Raw genomic sequence first — 23,296 nt, forward strand, 5'->3', positions numbered from 1 at the left:
ACCAATTCGACTTAGTCTTCTTCCTAGAACTCAAGTCTGTTTAGATTTGATGTTCAATCTGTCACAACCTGCCAGTTCAGATTCAGAATAGATTTAACATATTAACATCATGAGAGTGCATTAAAAAAATACCTCGTAATTTAGCCAGGCTTTATTAGTCCTTGTTTATAGCTTTGACTAAAATGACCCAGTTTGAACCCCCTGACTATCAGAGGAGAAATCTGGTTTTGGTCCTTGCAAACTGCTAGCAGGCTCATTGGTGCCACGCCGATAGCTTTAACAACATATTTTAAATTTCAACTCTTATATCTTGTTGTGCCTATACTTACTTTTTTGGTTTAAACCCTGTTCAAAGAAAGACAGAACACAATCAAGAGGCTGTTAGCTTGTCTCATACATATTTCATGCTCCAATTAAAGACACAGTTTGCCACACACAATACTTGATATAACTTGTTTGTAAAATGATTTTCTCGAGTTGCTTGTCGGTCCATATTTTTTAATGTAAAAAAACAGAGCAGAACTAGATTCTGTTTCGTTTCTTTCCACATAGCAAGGCTAACCACCTGCAAGCTTAAGTTTAAGTTATTTTAAGCTTTTGTCTTTTATTCAGATGGAACAGTGAGTGAATGGAGTCAGAAACTGAAACCGAAATTGAACACAGGCAACCCCCCTTAAGGACAGCAATCCAACCACGAGGACACTAGCTGGCCGGCTTTAGTCTATTATTAAACATATAGTCATAAGACTGGAATCAATGTTCATATTTTAACCTTAGCAAGAAATCCAGTGGTTGCTTTTCCTGAATTCGGTGCTTTTGAGCTTTGTTATATGGTGAGCAACATTTTATTAAGATGTCTGCCGTGTCTATTCCTTCCTCATATGTCCTTTTCTTTAACATTATTATAGATCTATTCATTATTACCCTGCACTTTGCTTAATGTTTCCATCCTTTCATCCTGTGTTTTTTTTTACATTTCCCTGGCTTTATTTAAGATCCTTCACCTTTCATTTATAACGCTCTGGTTATCTCTATGGATTTAACATCCCTGACAATGCCATGGTACCAGGTGAAACGTTAAAAAAATTAATTAAGATGGCAAATTACATTGCCCTGGAAATCACAAGACGGGGGGAAATTCAATAAGCCTAATTGATGTTAGATGCTGCTTCTCTCTTTTTCTTGAGCATGCACAAGTGAACTTCATTTTAAAGGAGAGAAAGAGAGGGATGGCAAATCAACTCCAGCCTTGCAAATAAACTAATGTGTTAAGACTCAAGAGGCTGCAGCACATGGCAATGTTCAAATATCCGGATGATACAGCCCCATGTACAGTAATAGCTGTCTTGTCAGGATAAAGTTAGCCACTCCATCTCCCATTTAAAGCCTCATTTACTGTAACTATTGTCCCCCCCCCCCCCCCCCCCCCCCTCCACCAACACTGCAGCCCCTTGTAACGTGAGCTCAGACCTCAGCCGCCGAATATTTCCAGAATAATTTCAGTGTCAGTTTTAGCAAACCACTAATGCTGTTAGTAATGCTTGAGTAATCCTGAATTAGCACCTTTCACGAGTTCAATAGAAGTGCCTGCACAGATTTGAGAGATATGTGCAGGGCAAGCAAAGTGTTAATTTGTGCAGACTTTCTGTGATGATCTGTGCTGCTCCTTTAGACCTGGACACTGTTTGGACAAGATACAGGCCAGTCATTTCCGTAAATGTATTATATCCTTTCATAAAAAGATTAGTGCCCTCGGAAAAGGAGGAGCACTCACTATATTTTTATGGCAGCCTATTCCAGACGACGTTATGGAATGCTTTTTATAATGTCAAACTTCTTTGTAAAATCAATTACTTTAACTGCTTCCAGATTAGCAAATAAAAAGAGAATTGATCCTCAAAATATAAAGAAATAGAAAACAAGGGTTTTCAGTCAGTCACGAGTGGTGCAACAGTGGCCTATAGTGGTTAGTGCACAAGCTCAATGTACAGAGGCTCTAGTCCTCTAGAACCTGATCTTTGGCTCTCTTCTGCTTGTCATTCCTCACTCTTCATCTCTCTCGGTCTCTCTCTCTCTTGGTCTCTCTCTCGATCGCTCCCTGAATTGTAACTATTATGATCCTATCTCTAAAAAAAGGAATAAAAGGCCAAAAATAAAAACAATCATTTGCAAACTACAGTACAATAATTTTTTTAAAGTCTTATACAACACAAAATGAAACACTGTTGTTTATATTATTACTGTAGGCTCCTGTAATGTAACTGTGTTAGCTTGCTAACTTGGTTGACTGTTTCTATAGCAGCACCTTTAGCTAGGTGAGCATATTTTCAGCTTAGAAATAGTCAAATGCTAATGGTAGCTGTTGTTCAGTGGCAGCCTGTGAGTTGTTAGCTTTGTTGTTTTTTTTGTCCTCTGTAACTGTAATATAGTTTTTTGAGAGGATGATCTTAGTGGGATAGAAAGAAAGGTATATGAAGGTTAAAAGAAGATTTTTGACTGCTGATGTTTACAAGGTCTAGGTCAAGCCTCATCCTCTAGCCTATTATATACCATACTAGTCAGCATTCCAGTTAGCGGGGCCTGGACAGACGAGGAGAAAGGGGAGGGGGGGTTGATATGAAGATGCATAGAGGGGTGGAGGGGATCAAGAGACGAAGGGGGCGCAGATCTGTGTCAGCATATGTGAGGGAGATTCCTCAAATAGGCCATAGCCCGGGGAGTCATGAACCAAGGCCTCAATAAAGGGAATGGGTACACATTGCACACAATCACACATGCACTTACACACACATAGGCACATAATACACACAAACGCTTGATTCAGCGGGACATAAAGGTATGACAAACCTTAGAGGATGTAGCGTGCAGCATGGGAGCTGGGTTTGAAATTCAACCCAACAGTAAAATTAGAGGGGCTGAGATGCATACCGAGGCAGTTCTAAATACCCAGGAGTTTTTGCACTCTTCTTTACACTCTCTCTCTCTCTCTCTCTCTCTCTCTCTCTCTCTCTCTCTCTCTCTCTCTCTCTCTCTCGTGCCGTCCTTATTTACTTTTGATTACAGTATCTTTTTATTGGTCGAGGCATTTTTTTGGCGTTTCTCATCCTGAGCCTATATTTCAAACACACACAGGCACAAATTCTGCTGAAGGGGAAAAAAGTCTCCCGCCCCACAGCGTGCCAAACTGACTCAACACTTCTCACACAATTCATTTGTCACAAGTGATGAAACAACCATTGATCTCACCAGTCATCAATACAATTGCTCAAACGGAGCCTCAGTCCAAAAGCTTCACATTTCAACATTTTGTCTGCGTTTCTGTAAACAGTTGTGTGTTTAAGATTTTGCATTTGTATCAGCAGGAGCATTGATAGATTCAAACACCTTAATGTTCTTTGGATACTGCGCCACATTAGCACCTGTAGACCCCAAGGTGGACATAAACAGGTGTTGCTTTATATTCAGAGGCAGACTGGACTCAAGTAGGGAAGTGGCAGATTGTCTGACTAGTTCCCTTTGAAAGGTCAGTCGCTAGCTTGCATACTGTTGTTTACCTAGACTTTTAAATTGGTAATTAACACAATGACTTGTAAAATTTGGCTTAAAAAAAATTCTCTGTCCCTCTTAGGTGTGCTTCTGCTCAGTCACAAAGCAAGTTCCCTGAGGCCGACTAAGCACTGCTCTGTATCTGCATCTATAAAGTAAACAGCTGAAGAAATGTTATGCACATATTGTTACAATGAAACCTAATGGCAAAAAATGAAGGTGTCAAGGTTCGAATCGGTTCTTTGAAATAGTAATATCATGAAGCGTCAGAAGCTGTAGAGCAGAGGAGGTTGGTTGTAATAAGCAGGCGTAATCATGGCAGTGGAAGCATTGTCTTCCCAAGACAGAAAATGAAAGAGAAAAAACTGTGTGCAAATATATATATTACAAGACAGAACTTCACAAATGCAACAACCAACATGATGCAGCATTTAATCAACCGCACAATGAGAAGCTCCAATCACCTGTAGATTCTCTTAAAATAAATCGTGAAAGAATCTTATCGTGAACTCAGTATCGTGTATCGTATTGTGAGTTGAGTGAATTGTTACATCCCTTGTTAAAAGAGTTGGATCACAATATATCACAGTTCTCTGCATATTTATGTGTCACACATGCACTTCCATAACGCAAATATTTAAAATCGCACTAATATCGTATTGTGACTCAAGTATCTTGATAATTTCGTATCGTGGAGGCCTCCGATGATTCCCACCCTTAGTAATGCACGACTATATAGTTTGAAAGACGTACGCCTGCTCTCAGCTGCAAAGCCGAACATTAAAAAAAAAGAAACGTCAAGCCCATACTTTCAGAATATTTTAAATTGTGTCACTATCATATTTAAACAGGTAAACCAAACGATGCAGCAGCTCAGCTCCTTCAGAGGCCCCGACTTAAAGATATTGAGGGAAAGAAACATTAAATGTGAACAGCTTCTTTCAGTTTTTCGAAAGTAGTTTCAAGCGTTGGAGCATTATTATACAATGTTACTTCTTATCATGTTACAGAGGCTTGTATCTTGTGATAGTGACGGGTCACGTTTTGTGAAGTTTACAGCCTGCTTTCTCGTGCACTATCATGTAGCAGAAAAAAGGGTTTTCTCGATTGGTGACTATCTGCCGACTTTGACAGCCCTATATGAATTGCTCCGTACTTTGACTAAAGGTGTATAAAATGTACTGAAGAAAATCATGCATCCCTTTCATCTCTACGCCTCACTTGCCCTCATTTTTCCCACTAACATTTGGCGCTTCCCTTGTCCCACTGCACCATCACCCTCGCATCATTCTCTGCCTGTCACCTCCCAGCCACCAGACATCCTGTCTGTGCACAGTCTGCGTCGCTTCCTGTGTCTGCCCGTGACTTTCAGCCCAGTCTACCAAAAGGAACTGTTAAGATCCTTTAGGATATGTCACGGGCATGCTGTATGCATTCGTGACGCATTCAAAGCCTCCTTTCACTCGGCTGCACATTTCACACATTTCAGAAATAGAAGCATGTTCGTCCTTGTGGCAGCATGTGTGGCAAGTGGATGTCTTGGTGGTGTGATGGAACAGGAATGCTTTTATGTCTGTTTTACAGTGAAGACCATCAAGCTAAATTCTTTCCCTGTTTTAGCTGCAGTAGAAAAGTGATATTCCTTTATTGTAAGTTTTTAATTGATGGCCGAAAGCTGAGAATTGTTCCCCATAAAAATGTCTTTAATGCAGATTATTATAATTTTTTTGGCTGCAGCTGGTAAGTTCTGTCAGTAAACAGAGCCTGAGTGTCATCCGTCTTTGGGTGAGGCAGAAGCTTATTTCCAGAGAGGAAACAGTCCATCTCACCCGCCAGCATATGGCTCCTCATGCATTTTAATATCGCACTGTCCCAGCCCTGTCAAAAACAGGACTGCACAGAGTCCAAGGACAGAGAAGTATAGTCAGAAATAGAGACATCTGTCCGTTGGGGTCATGCTGGCAGAAAGACAGAGCAAGTGAGGGAGGGAGGGAGAAGAGGAGGAGGAGGAGGAGGAGGATGTGGGGGTGATGACGGGATGCAGCATCAATAAAGAAGGATGGAAAAAAACAGGGAGCATTGATTGAAAGAGAGAAGGGATAGTGAATGGAAGAGGAAGAGGAAGATGGATGAGTGGGGTTAAGCAGGGCACAAGGCACAGCTGTCAATACTTACAGTGATACCCAGACAGCACATCTGGGTGCCTGCATTTCATTTTGCACTGTCATGTATTGTGTAAGTGTTCTGTTCATTAACGGTTCACGAAAAGCAACTTCACCACTTAGCTTCAACTGATGAATGTCATTCCGTTGCAAAAGTGGGTCTTTTTTGAACGGCGTCTCGTGGTTGCAATGCGAGTATGCCCTTCTGTGACTCTTCAAACGTGTGCCCGTGTTTTTCGTTGCACATGTGTACATGTTGCATATCTTTCGTTGGAGTTTTCAAGGGATTTGTTAAGCAGGTCAGCACCCTGGCCTCTATCTGTCCCGCCATGCTACGCTTCCATAATACCTCTGAGTGCTAATGCTGCGCTCACATTGATTCCAAAACGTATTACTCTTCTGCCTTTGGGTTTTTTTTCAGCCTCAGTATAATATCATGGAGGTAGATGCCAAGCTTTTTACGCTGCTGTTTGAGCAATTGCACTTTTTAATTCTATTTCAGAGTCTCCACGTCATTTGTAAAATCATTGTATTTTTATTTGATTTAATTCGATGCATTTGTTTTTTATTTAATGATGTTTTAATTGGCTTTTAGTAACTTCCACCTTTTTTTTCTGACGGCATCTCTTTCAAACCTAAGCCTTCACTACACTACCTACTGTTTTAGCATGATAACAGGAGCATATGTAAACCACGTGTGTGTTTGTTTGTGTGTGCGCGTGCGTGCGTGTACCCTCTGGGCACTGCTCCCGTGTGGTTCAGCAGCAGTGCAGTGCTCCAGACTGGATTAAGGTCTTGCTTGGATGTGGCTGCGCTCCATTTGGAAAATCAGGATTTGGATTTGAGATAGATCACAAGGGGAGGTGTTATGTCATCCCCACGAGAGGGACATGCTGGATGATGCAGCTCAAAGATGAGGAGGAAGAGGCAGGGATGGGCAGTCAAAGTGAGGGTTGGCAGAGTGCGCATCCAATATACAGAGGCTGCAGTCCTCATTGCACTGGTTGCAGGTATGACTTTCTATCCTGATGGCGTTTGGTGCATGTCATCTCCAAAACTCTGTCCATGTGTTTCCTGTCTCTCGAAAGCTGTCCTATCTTCATAAAGGCCAAGCAACCATAATAATCTTTAAAAAAAGAGGATAGATGATGAAACATGTTTCGTTGGGTCTTGGAGTTGGGGACGAAATTGAAACAAGAATAAAAGCTAAACTCTTTTCTTGTCTCTGTGTGGTTTTCTTCCAGAACGGCCCATGCCAGGACAAAAAGCGAGGCTGCAGAGCAGGCTGCCATCTCTGCCGTGCATGACGCTGAAATCGCCAGGGCGGTTGCAAGGGAGCTTTCTCCAAACTTCTACCAACCAGGTAATCATTAGCAACAAATGAATGATGTTAAAGCGTGTGCCTTGAGGCTGAGTGTGGACATCAAACAGATTCAGCAGGTAAAGTGTCCCGCAGAGTCTCATTAAATACTCTCCTCCTCTCTGAATTGGTTACATTTGGACTGCTGGTGCACTGTGGGGTCAGGAAGGTTGCATGTGTTCACTGCACTTGAAGTAATTTCATATTTTTAATATTTCAGGGATTCAATTTGCATACATATTTTACTTGGAACTCAGTTTTAAAGCAAGATTTTCAGATATTTTGGACACGGTGGACCAAGAAAGGAAGTTAGCTAAGGCTGTTGAGGAGTCCTGAAGGAGGGCTTCAAACAGAGATAGCTAAACTACACACATTCTCTACTCGGGTATGCGGACAGAATCAACTCATTAACTTCTTTACTGAAGCCAAAGTGAAAAGTACATCCTTTGAATAGGGCTCAAATGTAAAAACGAAAAGGCATTTCTGCCAATTGTCTCACACTAATGTTGTGAGGTTCACTTAGCTTTGCAACACAATCGAAGCATTAATCTTATATCTTTGAATAAAAAGAAAAGCATATGCAAATCAATTTTCATATGGAATTATCTGCTGCTTTACATCTGCTCTCACATGGTGAAGTCTACTCACTCTTTATGCTCAGTAAAGTCGAGCAACGATTTCAACTGTCAGGGTTTTAATTAGAGTACACCATTCAAGAATGTTTTCGACGGTAGTATGTTGCAAAGGTTGTTGGCATTTTGCCCCATTTCAGCTCGCTGCTACTGAACCTTCTTACATGGCACACGTTACAAACATCAAACAAGTTAGCAAGCAGCAAACTGTTTCCTTCCATCCATGTACTTCAATGTTTAACTGATTTTAGTTAGCCCAATATTAAAGTATTAAAAGTAGAAATATTTTTGTGTGGACCCATATGTAGCAAAATAAAGACTGAAATAAGGTACATATACCTTTAAACTCGACTGAAGTACTGTCTTTGTTCTTCATTAAAGGTAGAGTCAGAAGAAATGTTAGGTTCATCCCGTAAACACTACATTCAAACCTGACTCATCTCCACCAGAAACGCACACCCACTGCAGGACTTAATGTGTATATTTACTGCTTTTACCTACACTGCAAGCTACCCTAAGAATATTATATTTGTTACAAGCTATCCCAAGCAAACCGCTGGTGTTTGGCACCTGCCTGTCCAAAGGAAAGCAGACCAACTCTGTGTCCACTGGAAAAAGTCAACAAAAGCGTCACCCTCGTTTTGGAACGAGCTTTCTCCGCCTGGCGCTTCACCTTATTATGAATATGTTTTCTTTTATTTGCTGCTTCGTCCAAGTCCATCATATTCATCGGGTTGAATCACATCCAATCACTGAATCAACTTCTAAACTCACCTGCAGGCTGTAATAGGCTGAGGGAAACGCACCAGCTCCCCTCCCAGGAACGTTCCAAATTTACTCAACTGTGCTTTTATAATATCCCAGCTTACCTCCATTGTTCCTGTTTATGCTATACAGCCCTCAAGTGAAATATCTTTCCATTCAAACCATGTGTTCAGAAAGTGAGTGAAAGAAGTTTAGTTTGAAAAATGATGTTTGCACATCTTAAAGATGTTTACACTGAGTTACTAATGGGCTGGTTTTAGGCGCACTGAAGCTAAGGGTTTGGTTTTCCAGGACCGTAATCGAAGACTAAAAGTACTGAGGATGATTATCAACTCTACAATGGAGGACTGTGTTTGCACTTAGACAAAGCAGAGCCAGTTTGAAACTGGGTACAGGATTCTGGATAGAAGCCTTGTCTGTGCTCTCAAAGGACTTTTTTTAGCTGCTCGGAAAAAACTTGCTAAAATTTGCAGCAGTAAACTCTGCCAAAAAATGTGTGAAAGCTCATTTTTCTGTGCTCTTTGTGGTGTTTTTTTAGACTATATTTGACGTGTGCTTTGATGGTATCAAAGAAATGCCTTAGAGGTATAAGGTTGATGGTCAAGGAAACTTAGCAGCTCTAATACCAAGAAGTTCTCGTCTTTCCTCTGCCCGGAGGTTTAACGAGCTATCTGCCATATTATACAAGGCTCACACAGCGTAGGGTGTCAACTCGACTCCGTTTAGTTCATTTACAAGGTAAGCTGAGTTTTACGAGGTAGTGTTGGATATATAAGACTACATAAATAGTAATGGGCACAAGTCATTTTTTTTGTCAAGGAGATTGTGATGCAAGAAGGGGCAGAGGTGGAACAAGAGTGCGCAAAGAGGGCAACAACTTGAAACGGTGAAAAAAATTCTCTTTAAAGGAGCGTTAGCTTAGAAAAGCATCAGTCTTCTGTCCTGATGAGGCCGCATTTGTTTATATGTCTCGTCAGAAAACTTAATAGAGAAAACTCTAACATTTAATCCAGTTTAGAAAATGTAAAAAACACATTTTGAAGAATAGTTTCAGTCCCCAATAGTTTTGGTATTTTAAGATATACAACATCTTGCCTTTTTATTGTTTTTATTTAAAGTGCAAAGCTTCGTGAACTTCCCTCACCTCTTTCACTGTGTGTAATATATTTAGTTCTATGAGCTAGCCGACCTTGGGCCCTTGCCAAAAGCTGCTACAAAATAGTGGATGACAAATAGATTGACAATGGGACCCATTCAAGCATGCCCCTGCACTAAGCCTTGGAAACGGTCAGCCCAGGCCAGAGACATCCCGCCGAATGTTTGTGTTGTGGAAAACAGTGGTCATGCTTGGCAGAACGGAGGTATCTTCGGGGGTTCACAAGTCTGTGCAGAGAGCATCCTTGCCTTTTATGTCAGATTATGAATGAGAAAGTGGCTGATGTCATGATAATGTGCAGCTCGGGACGATATCTGAGCCGTAAGCAAGTCTGGTAAGCCAAGCTGAAAGCCAGACAGGCACCTGCACAGAGCCAAACCCATTTTCCATCTGTCAATTTTATTTTTACTGTATGAAATTCTCAGTCTTGGTGCAGTTTTGGGGGAATCATGATTGGCCTACTTTTACTTTTCTTGCTGCTTCACAGTTTGTCCTTCAGGTTATGTTATGTTTGAGGATAAACACTGTCCCCTATCTGCGGCTTCATCACAAAATAGAGACAAAATGTGCCGAGTTAAATTTAAAAAAAAAAAAAAAAGCTGATTTGTTCTTTCCCTATCATCGTTTTTCTCTCAGTGTTACAGTAGGGGAAAAAAACATACTCAATCTGAAAACGATCATTCAAGTTACATGTGCGACTTTCCTATGCTACTTAAATGTCTGACTTACCCCATCCCTCAGCTTCTCATAAGTCTTCTAGGGTAACAACTAGGGGTCTAAACCCCTTGTTGTTTGTAATTGGCATTTCAGACTTATAGCAGGTTATCACCCAGGTTGGGAGTGTGCACTTCAAAAGGAAAGAGAGGGTCACAGGGAACAGGACCCTGACCTTTATGATTGGTTCACATACAGCACCCTGGAGCGGGGGAGCAGCAAGGGTTAGCAAGGCGGGGCTTGTGTCGTGACGTTAATTGGGTTATATTTGGTGCTCGCTGGGGTCTGATGGAGACATAGCTGAAATCCTTATACACTGAGAAGAACCCAGCCCCACGTTCGCCCTCTCAAGGGCTGACGCGGAGCAGCTGTCCCTTCCTTCAGCGGCTCACCGGGGGAGGGGTTCGTGTCAGGGGTGAATTGGGATCCCGCTCCGCCCTGTTTGACCCGTTCAAGGTACACTTGACCAGGTGGAACCATAAAAGCCAGGACTTGTCAGTGCTGAACACCAGACATGAGCAGGTGCTGCTTTAAATTCATGGCAGCAGGTGGTGTAGAGTAAGTTTGAAGACAGTAGATCAGCTGAAGTTTAAAGTCATGCAGCAACTTTATTGGACTTTCAAGGATACAGAATGTAAATCATTTTAAGGGGCAACTGCTCTGACCCTTTCTGAAACAACATTTAATTAAAAAGGTTTATGCGACATTTATGGAATTGATATTTATAATGAAAACACAAGGTAGATTGTTTAAAACACTTTGTCTTCTCACAAATATTCACTTGTATTTAGATCTATAACTTGTAAGTGGTGTTAAAGTCTGTATTTCCTCATTGTGTCTTCCAGCCTGCTTTATCTCCATCAATCTTCAGTCAGTTTACGTAAGAGGCAAGGCTCTTCCATGTTCTCTTTCATGCTGCCACCTGATAGGAAAGAACAAGAGCACATTGACTAGAGGTGTTTTAACAGTGTAAGTGTAAGCCTGTACATATGTATGTGTAACAGTAGTACAAGTAAGCTGGCCAAACAATGACAGCTCTCCTAGTCCATCTGTCTGTATGAGTAGGAGGATGAAAGAGAAATTACAACCCACGAATGTGACTAATACATATGAAATACAAACAGGAGAATGTAAATGCCATTCAGTGCCAAACATTGATTGCACAGTGTGTGCCATTAAAGACAATAACTCATCAGACTCATCACTGAGCTTGTATGGAGATCATTCGACCAAAATTGTTTGTTTTTGTTCCAGGCTGTAAACATGTTTAAAAAACTGCCATTTTTGAATGGGGTTTGTGTACGTGACTTCTGGTTGTCTTGGAAGCACCTCAAGTGGACACTCGAGAAACTGCCTAAGTTTGGAAATTTGGCTTGAAATAACAAAAGCATACAGGCAGCGAGCTACTGTCCAGCTACATCTAAACACATCACAGCATGCACACTCTTACTGGAGCTCCTCGTGTGCTTCTGGTGTTCATCTCATATTAAGGTCAGCAGGGGTTAGGCTGGGTCTTAAACAGACGATCTGCTATGTTTTTGTTTTTTTTTGTTCCAAGTGTATGATTGTGTGTGTGCACTTGTTAGTCGGTGCGTGCGCTTTGCTAAGAGATCAGTGAAGCAGAAGATGTGCTGTGGATTACCATGAGCACAAACGCAACTAGTGCTTAACTCAAGTCATTCTTATGTCCTCATAGAGACAATGACGAGGAAGCAAAAAGGACACAGTGAATTGAATTTCTTGAAGGAACACGATTATAATGGGTACTTTAATGTCAGAAGGAAAAAAGAAACCAATGCTGGGATACAGTGTATTATTTTTGTTCAGATGAAAAAACACGACAGCTCACAGCAATTTGGGTAATTGAATCCCAGTACATGTTCCAGTTGATCTTGCAGAATTCCTTGGAGCGAGTAAATCCAATAAATCTTCACTCACTCATCACAACCACATGCCGCGGTACTCGCAAATCAACAAAGTTTAACAAAAGATTAATGACAATTTCACATCATCCCATTATGTTTTGAAGAGTCATGGTTGTCATTTTCCATGACTGCTGGTGTAGCACTTCTATCTGAGTGTGAGACTTGGGGTCGTTTTAGTGCCGTGAACCATTCAGAAAATGCCTGGAACCCCCTTGCAGGAATCTGACTCCAAACAGAGTGAAACTGCTCGGAGTCCCGCCCAGGGAGGCCTCTCTCTTATTGAGTTATGGTGTGAAATTAAGCTCAGTAGATACATTAAGCCCCGCAGATGTTCTGATGTCCCCCTGTCTCTTTGTAGTTGGTCTTATTAGCTGTGGAGGTTATGAAACAAATTAAGAATGACGTGCAGCCAAAAAATACTTTGGGCTTATGCGTACTGAGGCCCAAAAAGACTCTGGGATAAGGCTGTTTACACTGATGTGGGATGGGATACACTTGTTCCCATCTGGACATTAAAGTTTGTACAACTGTCCGTCAAATCAAAATCCACTTGCATTCCTTTTTGATTGACTTTATGGTGCTCAAATGTGAAAGTTGGCATGCATTCATGAGATGTCTTGTCGATCTCTTTGACTGATCTCTGAGATTCAGCCCTTTTTTCCAACCCAGTAACCCAGTCAATAATGACGGCACCAGCAAGAACACATCAGAATCACATCATCTCGCACTGAATGAAAATTCTACTTACCGGGGGTAAAAAGGAGAGAAAAACGCAAAATAATTTTGAATTAAACTTAGTAATCTGTCTCTCATTTGCTTCCTTTAAGACTTACATGTCAAGTGTACAGTTTCTATAATTTCTATAATTTCTGTACCTCTGTTTGAAATCGGTTCCACAGGGTGCGGAGGATCCTTCAGTGCGAATGCCATCTGATGTACTTCACACAAAGCAGCATTGTCCCTGTGTTAGTCACACTGACGCTGCCTAATTTAGATAAAGTGAAGAAAAAAACAGGCAAACAAAGAGTCTGATGTCTCTAATACATATTAATTCAGCACAGAACAAAAGGACAGATTAAGTGTCATTTTTCACACATGCAGAAAGACATTTACATTCAGATTCCGGCTCTTCTGTCCACACATTAGATGACATAATGTCCATAATGGAAATTCAAAACGTATAGAGTGCACATTGTAGTAGTATGAAAATAATTGTGTCAAATAATCAAAGACTGCTGTCCATAAACTCCTGATTGAGTGCAGCTACAGTAAGAGCCTCCTGAGAAAAAAGAAGAAAGGCATAATTGCACCTTAAGGTCGACTCTCTTTATCTGTGAAAGCGTTTGATTGGATGCTCAGAATTGATGTGACAAGGGCCTTTCCAGGAAAACAACATACTGATAAAAGAGAATTAGTGATGATGAAGGAGAGTGTGCAGAGGAGGCTCGCTTTGTGAAAGGGTGTCTGTGGCCTTGCATTAATCGCTCCTTTTCCCTGTCTCCCTCTTTGCAGGATTATTGAATATATAATGTTGATTCATGAATATTTTAATTGAGCCTTCAACTCTGCTTAGGCCCAGCTTTAATCGAAACCTAGCGAACAGTGCGCTGCGTTTAAGCAGAATGGTTTGCAAATTAAGAGTGCGATGACGTCCTAATCTGGCTTTTTGGACAGTAGCTGGATCAAAAATGTCCGAATAGCATCGCTGTTGTTTCAGGATTAGGTCGGATCTCTTGCGATACTGTTGAACTATGCTTGAACCTTGCAGAATGGGGCATTTGCATTTTTTGTCAGTCTGCATGTTTTACTCCCATACGTGTGAGCTGCACAGCTGTTTACTCTAGTTTATGCCTCTCATGAGAACTTCTTACATTACATGCAAGTCTAAACAGCTATTCTCAGGACAGACTGGGTAATAGAGTGGTTCAAACTTTTCCCCCCCCTTCTATATCACATTCAATAACCTTCATGGAAATAGAATCATTCATTTGTGGAAGAATTTGGTCTTTATTAAATGACTTTTACAAATGCAAATTCGGTCAAATATGCCACGCTTGACTCCACAACAGCGCTGAAATTATGGGCAGGAGTCAGCCAATTACATGTCACATTAAAGTTCCTGTATGGAGTTTTTAAGTGGCAATGAAACAGACTGAAATGAATACTGATGCATCATTATGAGCTACAAAAGCAAACAGGGCCACCAGCATTAAGAATGATTATTTATGTGGTTCTTTTGAATGCCTGCAAACAATGCTGCGGGGTAGGAGTCAGACAAAGCGATGCAGATGTACAGGTTTAGATTTGTAGACTCTAAGTAATGCAGATTTCTGTGTCACCTCTCTCCCCTCTGCAGGACCAGACTACATTAAACAACAGTCAAAGGAGCCTGTGGAGATTAAAGAGGTCCCTGTTGAAAAGAAGGAAAAGTCCCCAAAAGATTCTCCCCACTTTTACCGCAAAGGTACCACTCCTCCTCACTCGCCCGCGACCAGTCCTGTAGCAACGTCTCCCCCCTCACCTCACTCCAGCAAGAAGAAAGGTCAGCTCGCCAACAGCACCAGCCGCAAAACCAGCAAGGAGGAGAAACCTTCCCGCAAGTTAAGCAAAGAAGAGAAGTCAAGTCATAAATCCAGCAAGGACGAGCGGTCTAGTCGAAAGCTGAGCAAAGAGGAGAGGCCGACTGTATCTGATGGCCCGAAAAATTCTCATGGCCACCTCGAGGCTCCAGCGAAACCTGCGAAGACTCAGCAGTCTCCCGCAGCATCCGCTCCTCCTCCGCAGCCTCCTCCACAGCCCCCTGCTATTCCAGTCAACGGCGAGCTCCACACCGAGTACCACAGTTACTATGTCAAGCCCCCCACAAGGGCCCCTCCTCCGCCGGACCCTGAGGACGATATAGAGGAAGAGCCTAATGCTCTGGCCCTGGCACGCATGCCCCCACAGCCCCCTAAGTCCTATAGTACCCCTACTCCTAAACCAGCCTCCATACGGGAGAGCAAGAGCGAACCTAAACTCAGGAAGCAGGATTCCCTAAAGCCAAAGAGCCTCGCAGACGCAAAGAAAGCCAGTATGGAGATTGCAGATAGTATGGAAGAAACAGTAAGTATACATGTTAGGATACAAAAGGATGGCGAGTTTTTGAAGGAATAGTTGGGAAATGAAGTAGATTTGAAGCTGTGACCATTTAGCTAAAAGAAGCATCGGCCTACCTGCACGTCTGAAGCTCTCTGTTCCTTCTGCTGTGCCTTGTTTGATGATCCATACAGAGTCTGAAGATTTTAAAGCATGTACATTTAAGGAGGTGCGGGTGGTCCCCGTTGCCATTCCGCTTTCAAGCTCCGGGTCACAAGTCCCCACAAATCTCTTTAACACTTACAATGACCTGCTTTTGAACAGTCTCTGTCCTGGTTTTAACCTACTCAAAATAGTACACCATGCTTGCAACACTAATTTGTCTGTATATATGTCAGTCAATGTCGTTGCAAAGGCTGTGGCTGTTACAACAAATAGAAAAACATCCCCATTGCACCACGAGTCAAAGTTCAATAGAGTTGCAGCTGTTACAGTGCTTGGCTAGCCCAGCTAATCATATTAACAGGATCTGCTGCATATCGACAGGTAGGCTCACTGCCATGTCGAAAAGGAAGTCAATGTTTTCGGAAGAGCTTCAGGAGAGTAAAAGCGTCCTGCAAGTGTCCCATAGCAGTCTTCTGTGTGCCTTTCAATGGTCCCCCCGGGGACAAATAACGTTTTTTGAGTTGAACTGAATGGTGAAATTGCCGACTTACAAAGCCAAAAGAAAAGGAGCAAACACAAATGTGGGTACGGGCCAGAGGCAATGTAGCAACGGCAATGTCAACAAACTTAAACGCGCTCCTCAGGAGGGCGCCTATACATACCTCCTTCTGTTATACATAAGTGCAGGTCACTGATCCGTGGATCAATACAGTTTCAGTCAAATCCCGAAGTGTCCCGATTTTGGAGATTTTAAAATATGGTCTCCCGAAATTAAATGGATTTGTTTACCTTTTGGGAGAGTAAGTGAAGCTGTTTGCCCCTGTTTACAGTCTTTGTCCTAATAAGTGAACCGGCTGCTCTCAAAAGAGAACATCCATATCCCTTCATGTAGAGATATTTAGCAGCACAGATATGAAACTGTTGGTTTTTCATGAAATTTGAATTTTAGCATTATGTCATTCTTTTGCAGGGTCCTAACTCAATCCTGGTTGCAATGGTAATGCTGTTGAATATTGGCCTTGCAATTATATTTGTCCATTTTCTGACATGATGAAGCTGTTTCTCAGGTGAGTGGATTTAATTTGGACATTTTCATTATGAGGAAAACAGAATCAGGCGAGATGAAATGGTGTATTTCTGAAGATGAATCCGCCTCATGTGTTGTTAGTGTGCTTTGTGTAACAGCCTGTCTCTGAAATGTGACAAGCAGCCAATTAAATCCAACCAAACTTGTTTTGTGTTGCAGTGAAACCATGGCAACCAGTACAGTTGCATCACTGGCCTTGAAAATGAAAATGGCGCCAGTGGACACGGGGGTGGCCGTAGGTGTTGAGGAATCAACATGACACCGAAGAGAAGAGAATCTAGGAGGGAGGCAACACTACCACCAACCTGTCATGGGCCTTCTTTAGGGGCCAGCCCCGTGAATTAGCACTCCCTCGGTTATTCCAAAGGCTGAGGGGAAATGTTGTGTCTAGTGAGATTCAAAAATAAAAAAAAAAGTTAAAAAATGCAACCAAAACACACACACAGGCTGAAATAAAGAAGTTATTGAAACCGACACGTATGCTGATCCAAGCACTAGTCTTTGTGGCCCACTGCTTTGGCAGGGAGATCGGTGGGCTGACGGACTTTGTTGGAAGAGTGTGGAGATGCACTTTTAGATGACGGGAGCAAACAGCTGCCTTTCTATTTTGCCATCTGACGTTTTGATGGGGAGATGTGAGCCCGACGGCACAGTGTGGGAGGAGGGGGGAAGCGGGTGGCACAGTCGCAGCGGGAGCGTGCGTTTTTCTGGGGGGTGGGGGTGGGGGTGGGGGTGGGGGGGGGGGTTCACACCACTCTTGCAACAGGAAACTGGGCACGACCGTCGCCAGCAGTCAGTGCTAGCACGGTCACTTTCCAGTCTTACTCTGTTTACCCGATCATCACTGCAGCTTTGTCGAGCTCTGTCCATTGTAAACCCAGGATACACTGCTTTGACACACTCCCTGTGCATGGTACAGTTTTCAACATTTTTTTTTGTTGTTTTATATGACATTGTACCTTCTTTTTTGTTCTTTGTTGTTCTCTGAATGTTGGTAACCTGCAGTCAAATGCTTACAGTTCAAAAGAAAATCGCAGTAAATATTTTCCCCCTTTTTATTTAGAAATTTTACTCATTTCAGCTACTCGGAAGTGATTTGACATTACACATCCAAGCCAATGAACGTGCAATACAGGTATGTTTTATTTTTTCAAAATAAAGCTTATAGTATATTTTGCCAAAAAAAAAGGGGATATAATGAAAAAAGTGTTGATTTTATTTTTTGTCAAATTCATCATTTGAATGACTGGTATGAGAGAAGGTGTCAATGAGCAGCTGGCACTGTGTGTAGGAAGCAGGATCACACTTTAAAAGCTACCTAGCTCTGTGAGAGTGAAGTAACAGATGTCTTATGTTATTTATTAAATTCAGAAGAAAAAAAGGATGTCATTGTACCTGCCAAGACCATTTAGCTTGAATTCCTTCATTTTATTCTTTGCTTTCTTTTTTCTCTCAAATGCAAAGACACAGTTCACTCAGCTGCTTCAGCCAGCCCAGCAGTGCTCGCGTGCTTCTGAGACAGGATTGAGAGAATCCTGTGGACGGTTGAAGGTGAATTTATTCAGGTTAAGGCCATGGGGAATGTGGCAGCAGGGAGAAGGAGATATGCCTTTTAAAAAGTCTTTAACAGTACTACTGTTTACCTCAGAAACAGATGAGGAAGGGGGAGGGGGGGAGAAGAGGTGCCATCCTTGTCTTAACTTTGTCGTGCGGGGGATATTTTGACTGTTGTCATCACCTGAATCATGCTTTGATCTTGCCTCATCGTAGCTGTTTGTAGTCTTTGTTGCAGGTATGGCATGAGTTTATTTGATTTAAAAAAAAAAAAAAAAAGATAATTTATATGACTGACATTTAGTGTCATCTACCAAGATTTGTTATTTATTCATTGTATAACTGATGTGTTTGTGAACATTTGTAATCACAAAAAGGGCTTCAATGGCTATGTTTCTTTTCTGCAACTGTTAGCACGTCCAAATCTAGTTTGCAAACTGTTCGCGTCAAATCTAAAACACTATATATCCAAAACCTGAATTAGACAAAAAAGAAAAAATCAGATGAGGACACGAATGATTCAAAAGAATTGTAATATTATGAACGTGATGCATTTAGGAGCAACTTCTCACCCTTTCTGCACAGCACCCTCTTTTTCTTGTTTTGAACTGTCTTCACACAAGCATGGTGGAGATCGGCATTTCTGGAGGGTCTAACAGAACAGCCTGTTTATGGGATATTTTTTTGAAATGCAACATTGCATGTTGTAGTCATTTATATATAGAATATTATATACTATTTGTAAGGATTTTTACAGAGCACAATCCAGAATCTGGTATGAGTTGGTATTTTTCTAACAATTTGCACACCTGTATTTTGACAATGGAATATAACTTGTTTGTAATTGGTAATGTAATGCACATATGATAATGTTTGACAGTGGAGAAAAAAAACTTTATTTCTGATTGGTTGTACTGTATGTACCATTTGGAGATGTGAAAGGCAGATGATGTACTTGTTTGAATATTTAAAGATATAATGAAGAACTGCGGGAGACTTTTGATATCTCAAGGTTCATGTGACCCCAATGATTTGTGCAAAGTCTTTGGAGATGAAGTTATGTGTATAACAATAAAGATGTTATGCCTTGATAAACTACATTTTGCTTATATCTTTGTGTTTGATCACTTGACACACTCATTCATGGAAGATTAGAACTATGCTTCCAATAGTTCCTATTAATTCTATAGCTAAACCTTGATTATTTTGTTACTCTGTCCATGTCTGAATGATAGATGGATGGATGGAATGTCTCCTTAATCAGACATCCCATCCATTCGTCCAGTATCTATACAGCTTTTTCCCGTTCGGGGTCACAGGCCTGGAGCCGATCCCAGCAACCATTGGGCGAGAGGTGGGGATTTGAACCAGGAACCTCCTCCCTGTGAAACAACGGCGCTAAACTTTGCACCACCTTGGAGCCCCAATGCAGAAATTATTATGAAATCACCAATGCTAAAGTGGCCACAATGCCTTCATGCTGTTATAGTCCTCATTATTTTAAATAAGCAATAAAAGGGAATAACTTTTTCTTTCCATGTGATTGGGCTTAAAATCCATAAAGCTCAGTTTCCAGTGATATTGAGATGACAACAGAAAAAAACCCAATTACATTAAGGTGGTTTTCATACAAAAAAAATATTTACCTTATAAAGGATCCTAACTTTTAATCTCAAAGATGTGGTTTAATTTGTGGGTTTATTTTTAACATATTAAGTTGAACTATATATTCAAGTATTTCCACTTCTCACAATTTTTTTTTGAATTCTAGTTTCGTGTTCAATCTCAGCTCTCTGATGGGTTGTAATCTGGGCTAAACCTTGTCCTCGTGATGACCTCATTTTGACTCCTTCATAATGAGATCCAGGGGGAAACGAAGAGACATGAAATCAAAGTATCATTGTCGGGGGCCGCGTTCACAGGCAGGTGGCCCAGTTTGTCTGGGGTCATTTTGTACCTTTTCCACTGCAGATCAGCCGAGTGTTACAGCAGCAGCAGCAGCGGCACCTGCCTGGAATCAGCAACACCATGTCATACGCTTATCAAAACCTCTGACGCCACCAGACACTGCAAAATTTCATGTGTCAGCCAGAACTTCCACCAGATACGTGTGCATTGCGTGCCTGCTCCCCTCAAGTACATCTCTGTGAACCCTCTTGTGTTATCACCCACAGGCTGCGTATGTGTGTGAGTGTCATACTTGGTCCTCTTTTCATTAGAAAATATTTGAATTAAAAAACTTCTTAAATCACTCGCATTGCTATTTTTGTACCTATTGCACATGGCAAGTCCTTACGGTTTTAAATACTTGCTCTAATACATCAGATGTCATTATAGCCACGACTATTAAGAAGAAACACTGAGAAGAAACTTTTTTTAATATCCCGGCATGTCAAACCTCTGTGTTAATCAGGACCTGTCAGTATTAGTATAGAATATCTCTGTTACTATTCTGATAAGGCACAACATGCTGGATACAATTTGACTGCACAAGCATTCCTTACAAATATAAACCCAAACCATATAAGTGTATCCTACCATTATAGAGGCTATTAACTTATTACAGTGACAGCTTTGACCCTGAAAAGGATGGAGAGCTACGATTATCTTAACATTTTATAGTCAGCGTATACATAAGTGCGTATCCATCTGGAACACAGCGTACGCATTCACTGCCTCAGGACTGTGGTTACCAATATATAACAGCACAAAACATGCCAAACATAACCTGGCCTGCATTTTATTTTCACTCTACTGTACTCTCTCGTTGGCTAAAGGATTTCCACTTGCTGCTTGATAACTTTACAGGCCGCTTTGTGTTATTTATTAGTTCTTTGGGGCCCATTGTGGAGATAGGACAGTGGACAGAGCCGGATCACCTAACCCTAGGTGGAGTGATTGGGGAATAACATATAGGTAAAGAGCAACAGGTTGGATTTTGAACCCGAGCCGACCGCCTGGAGGACCACAGCCTCAATACATGGGGCACAAAGTTATCAGCTACTACAAGTGATTCTACCAACAGAAAAGACCAATTTAGAGGTTGTTAATGGAGGCCCATCAGTGTCACTGAAAAGAGAATTGATACAAAATCTTAATTTGGAGTACATATAAAAAATAGGGGAATCAACTCCAAAAAAAACTAATTTCACCCCCAAATATTATGATATAATTAAAAAAAAACTCTACATCTATAAACTTTATTTATAGATTCCTTCATTTATTTGTGATATGTTTTATTGACTGCTGATTTCATTGTCCATCAAATACATTCTCAATAACCTTTTCCATTCCTTGTGGACCTCAAAAACAGCACACACATCATTAAAACAACAATAGTTTGCTCCTACTGTATTTGTTACACCTGATGCTTCGACAAGTATGTACAGCATAGTGTTTATAAATGCTACAAACTGTAGGTCGGGAGTTACTGTTATAGATGTGGTCCTCTGTGCATATTTGTTGCTGATTAGTCGTCAAAAATAATCCAGTATGATTCAAACTTTCTAATGAGTGTCTATGACTGTTTGCTTGTTTGTACAGTATATGCATCCTCATTTGGAGAAACGCATCAAGGAAAAAATGCAAAAAGAGTTTTCTGTGTGTATACATGACTCCCCTCTCGGAGACCGAGCCTACACCTTGAGACTACACGCTACTTGGTTGTGTTTCTAAAATTGGATTAAAGCTTGTAAGCAGTGATGGGGATATCAGTGGCCAGCATTTTTTAAAACTGTTGCTAAGACATCAGTATTAAGCAGATCCCCTTTCCATGCCTGGCATAGCTATAGCTTAGCTTAGCATCACTCCATCTGTTATATTTACACAAACAAATGTCTGCTATAAAAGCATAAACGCACAGCTCATTTAAACTATTAGCTGAGTGTTATCCCTCAAACATGCATATATTTATATACCTAAACACCATTTTTAATCCATGTGGACAACTGAAATATAATCACAATTCACTTGTATATCATTTAGACTTTTCATGTCGTGTTTACTTAATGACATCTGAGTTATTGTGGGGGGTTTAAATAGAATGGGGTTCGTTGGGGGAGTCATTACAGTTCAAACAAACAAGGACTCAACACAGCACATTAGCCTCGGGCTGCTGAATGTAAATGGTTGTCACTTCCTTTTATGTGTCTGTTCTGCCATTCGCAGCTTTCATCGTGCATGGAGTAGGGGCGGTGCACTTACACTGATAGACAAACAAACCAAGCTGAAACATCTTTTCAGAGACTTTTTACATTATTTTATGATTTGAATCATTTTTTCTATGCTTCATTCTCTGTTTGAGTTTATGAGCAAACCACCCGGTTTTAATGGCTGCATGAGTTTGTGGCTTTGAATGATTATTACATTGCAGGGTGCTCTGTTAATCACAGTCCTACTAATGCTGCTTCAATGACTCAGAGTGTATTGTGTTACTACTCTGGCTTGTGTAGGTGTCATTTTCTGATATATTCTGATAAAGGACATAAAATCTTTTTTTCTCTCAAACACCTTTGATGTCTATTTATCCAGGGAATATATATTATTAAGAGACTTCATAACTGTGCATAAGGGTAGCACATTGCAGAACTGAAGGAGCCCTACAGGAACATGCAGCCATACACTTCAATTACTCCATTTGACAATTAAGTCAAATCCAGTTGTTTTCTCGATATCTCCATTTATTTATCTCATCATCTCGATAACGACGCCGGTTTTCCTGCGATAAAAAGTAGTCATTTTATCAATCTCTCAACTTATTTATCTTAGTATAACAATGCTGGTGTGTTCATGAAATTGGATAATTTTCTTGTGAACTAAAAAAACGAAACAATTAGCTGATCACTGTGATGCCATACTGCACACACTAATAAAGTAAGTTCAGCCGATTTCTCTGCCTTGTGCTTTTGTAACTCCAAGAATATAAGATTAATGTGCCAAGAGCTTGAAAACAAGAGACTTGGAAACAGAGTATATAGATATATGCATGTCTACTAAGGACTTTCCTACAGGACATCAATTAGGAGGAATGCGTTTTCTTATTAAATTCTAATATTTGAGTCAACCATCATCTTGTAAAAATAGAATATACAGTTTGTGGTAAATGTTGTAAATCCAAAAAGCTCACATGACAGATAAAAAAGATTTAAACATTTGC

At 41.0% G+C, this 23,296-nt stretch overlaps 1 protein-coding gene and 1 long non-coding RNA gene across 2 annotated transcripts in view; both read left to right on the plus strand.

The window, feature by feature from the left end:
• The window catches only part of jph1a (junctophilin 1a), a 33,313-nt gene extending 16,014 nt beyond the window's left edge, over window positions 1-17,299 (plus strand). The window contains exons 4-7 of the mRNA XM_079361512.1: window positions 6,953-7,071; window positions 14,617-15,362; window positions 16,471-16,567; window positions 16,747-17,299. Coding sequence (XP_079217638.1) covers window positions 6,953-7,071; window positions 14,617-15,362; window positions 16,471-16,551 — 946 coding nt within the window. The 3' untranslated portion in view covers window positions 16,552-16,567; window positions 16,747-17,299. The remainder of the gene's footprint in view (window positions 1-6,952; window positions 7,072-14,616; window positions 15,363-16,470; window positions 16,568-16,746) is intronic.
• Window positions 17,300-17,302: 3 nt separating this feature from the next.
• LOC306835095 lies at window positions 17,303-19,239 on the plus strand. Its single transcript, XR_013780579.1, has 2 exons — window positions 17,303-17,722; window positions 18,052-19,239. It is a non-coding gene; the product is annotated as an uncharacterized lncRNA (long non-coding RNA).
• Window positions 19,240-23,296: the final 4,057 nt, after the last annotated feature.

The sequence above is a fragment of the Symphodus melops genome (genome assembly GCF_947650265.1).
Source record: "Symphodus melops genome assembly, chromosome: 14".
NCBI lineage: Eukaryota > Metazoa > Chordata > Actinopteri > Labriformes > Labridae > Symphodus > Symphodus melops.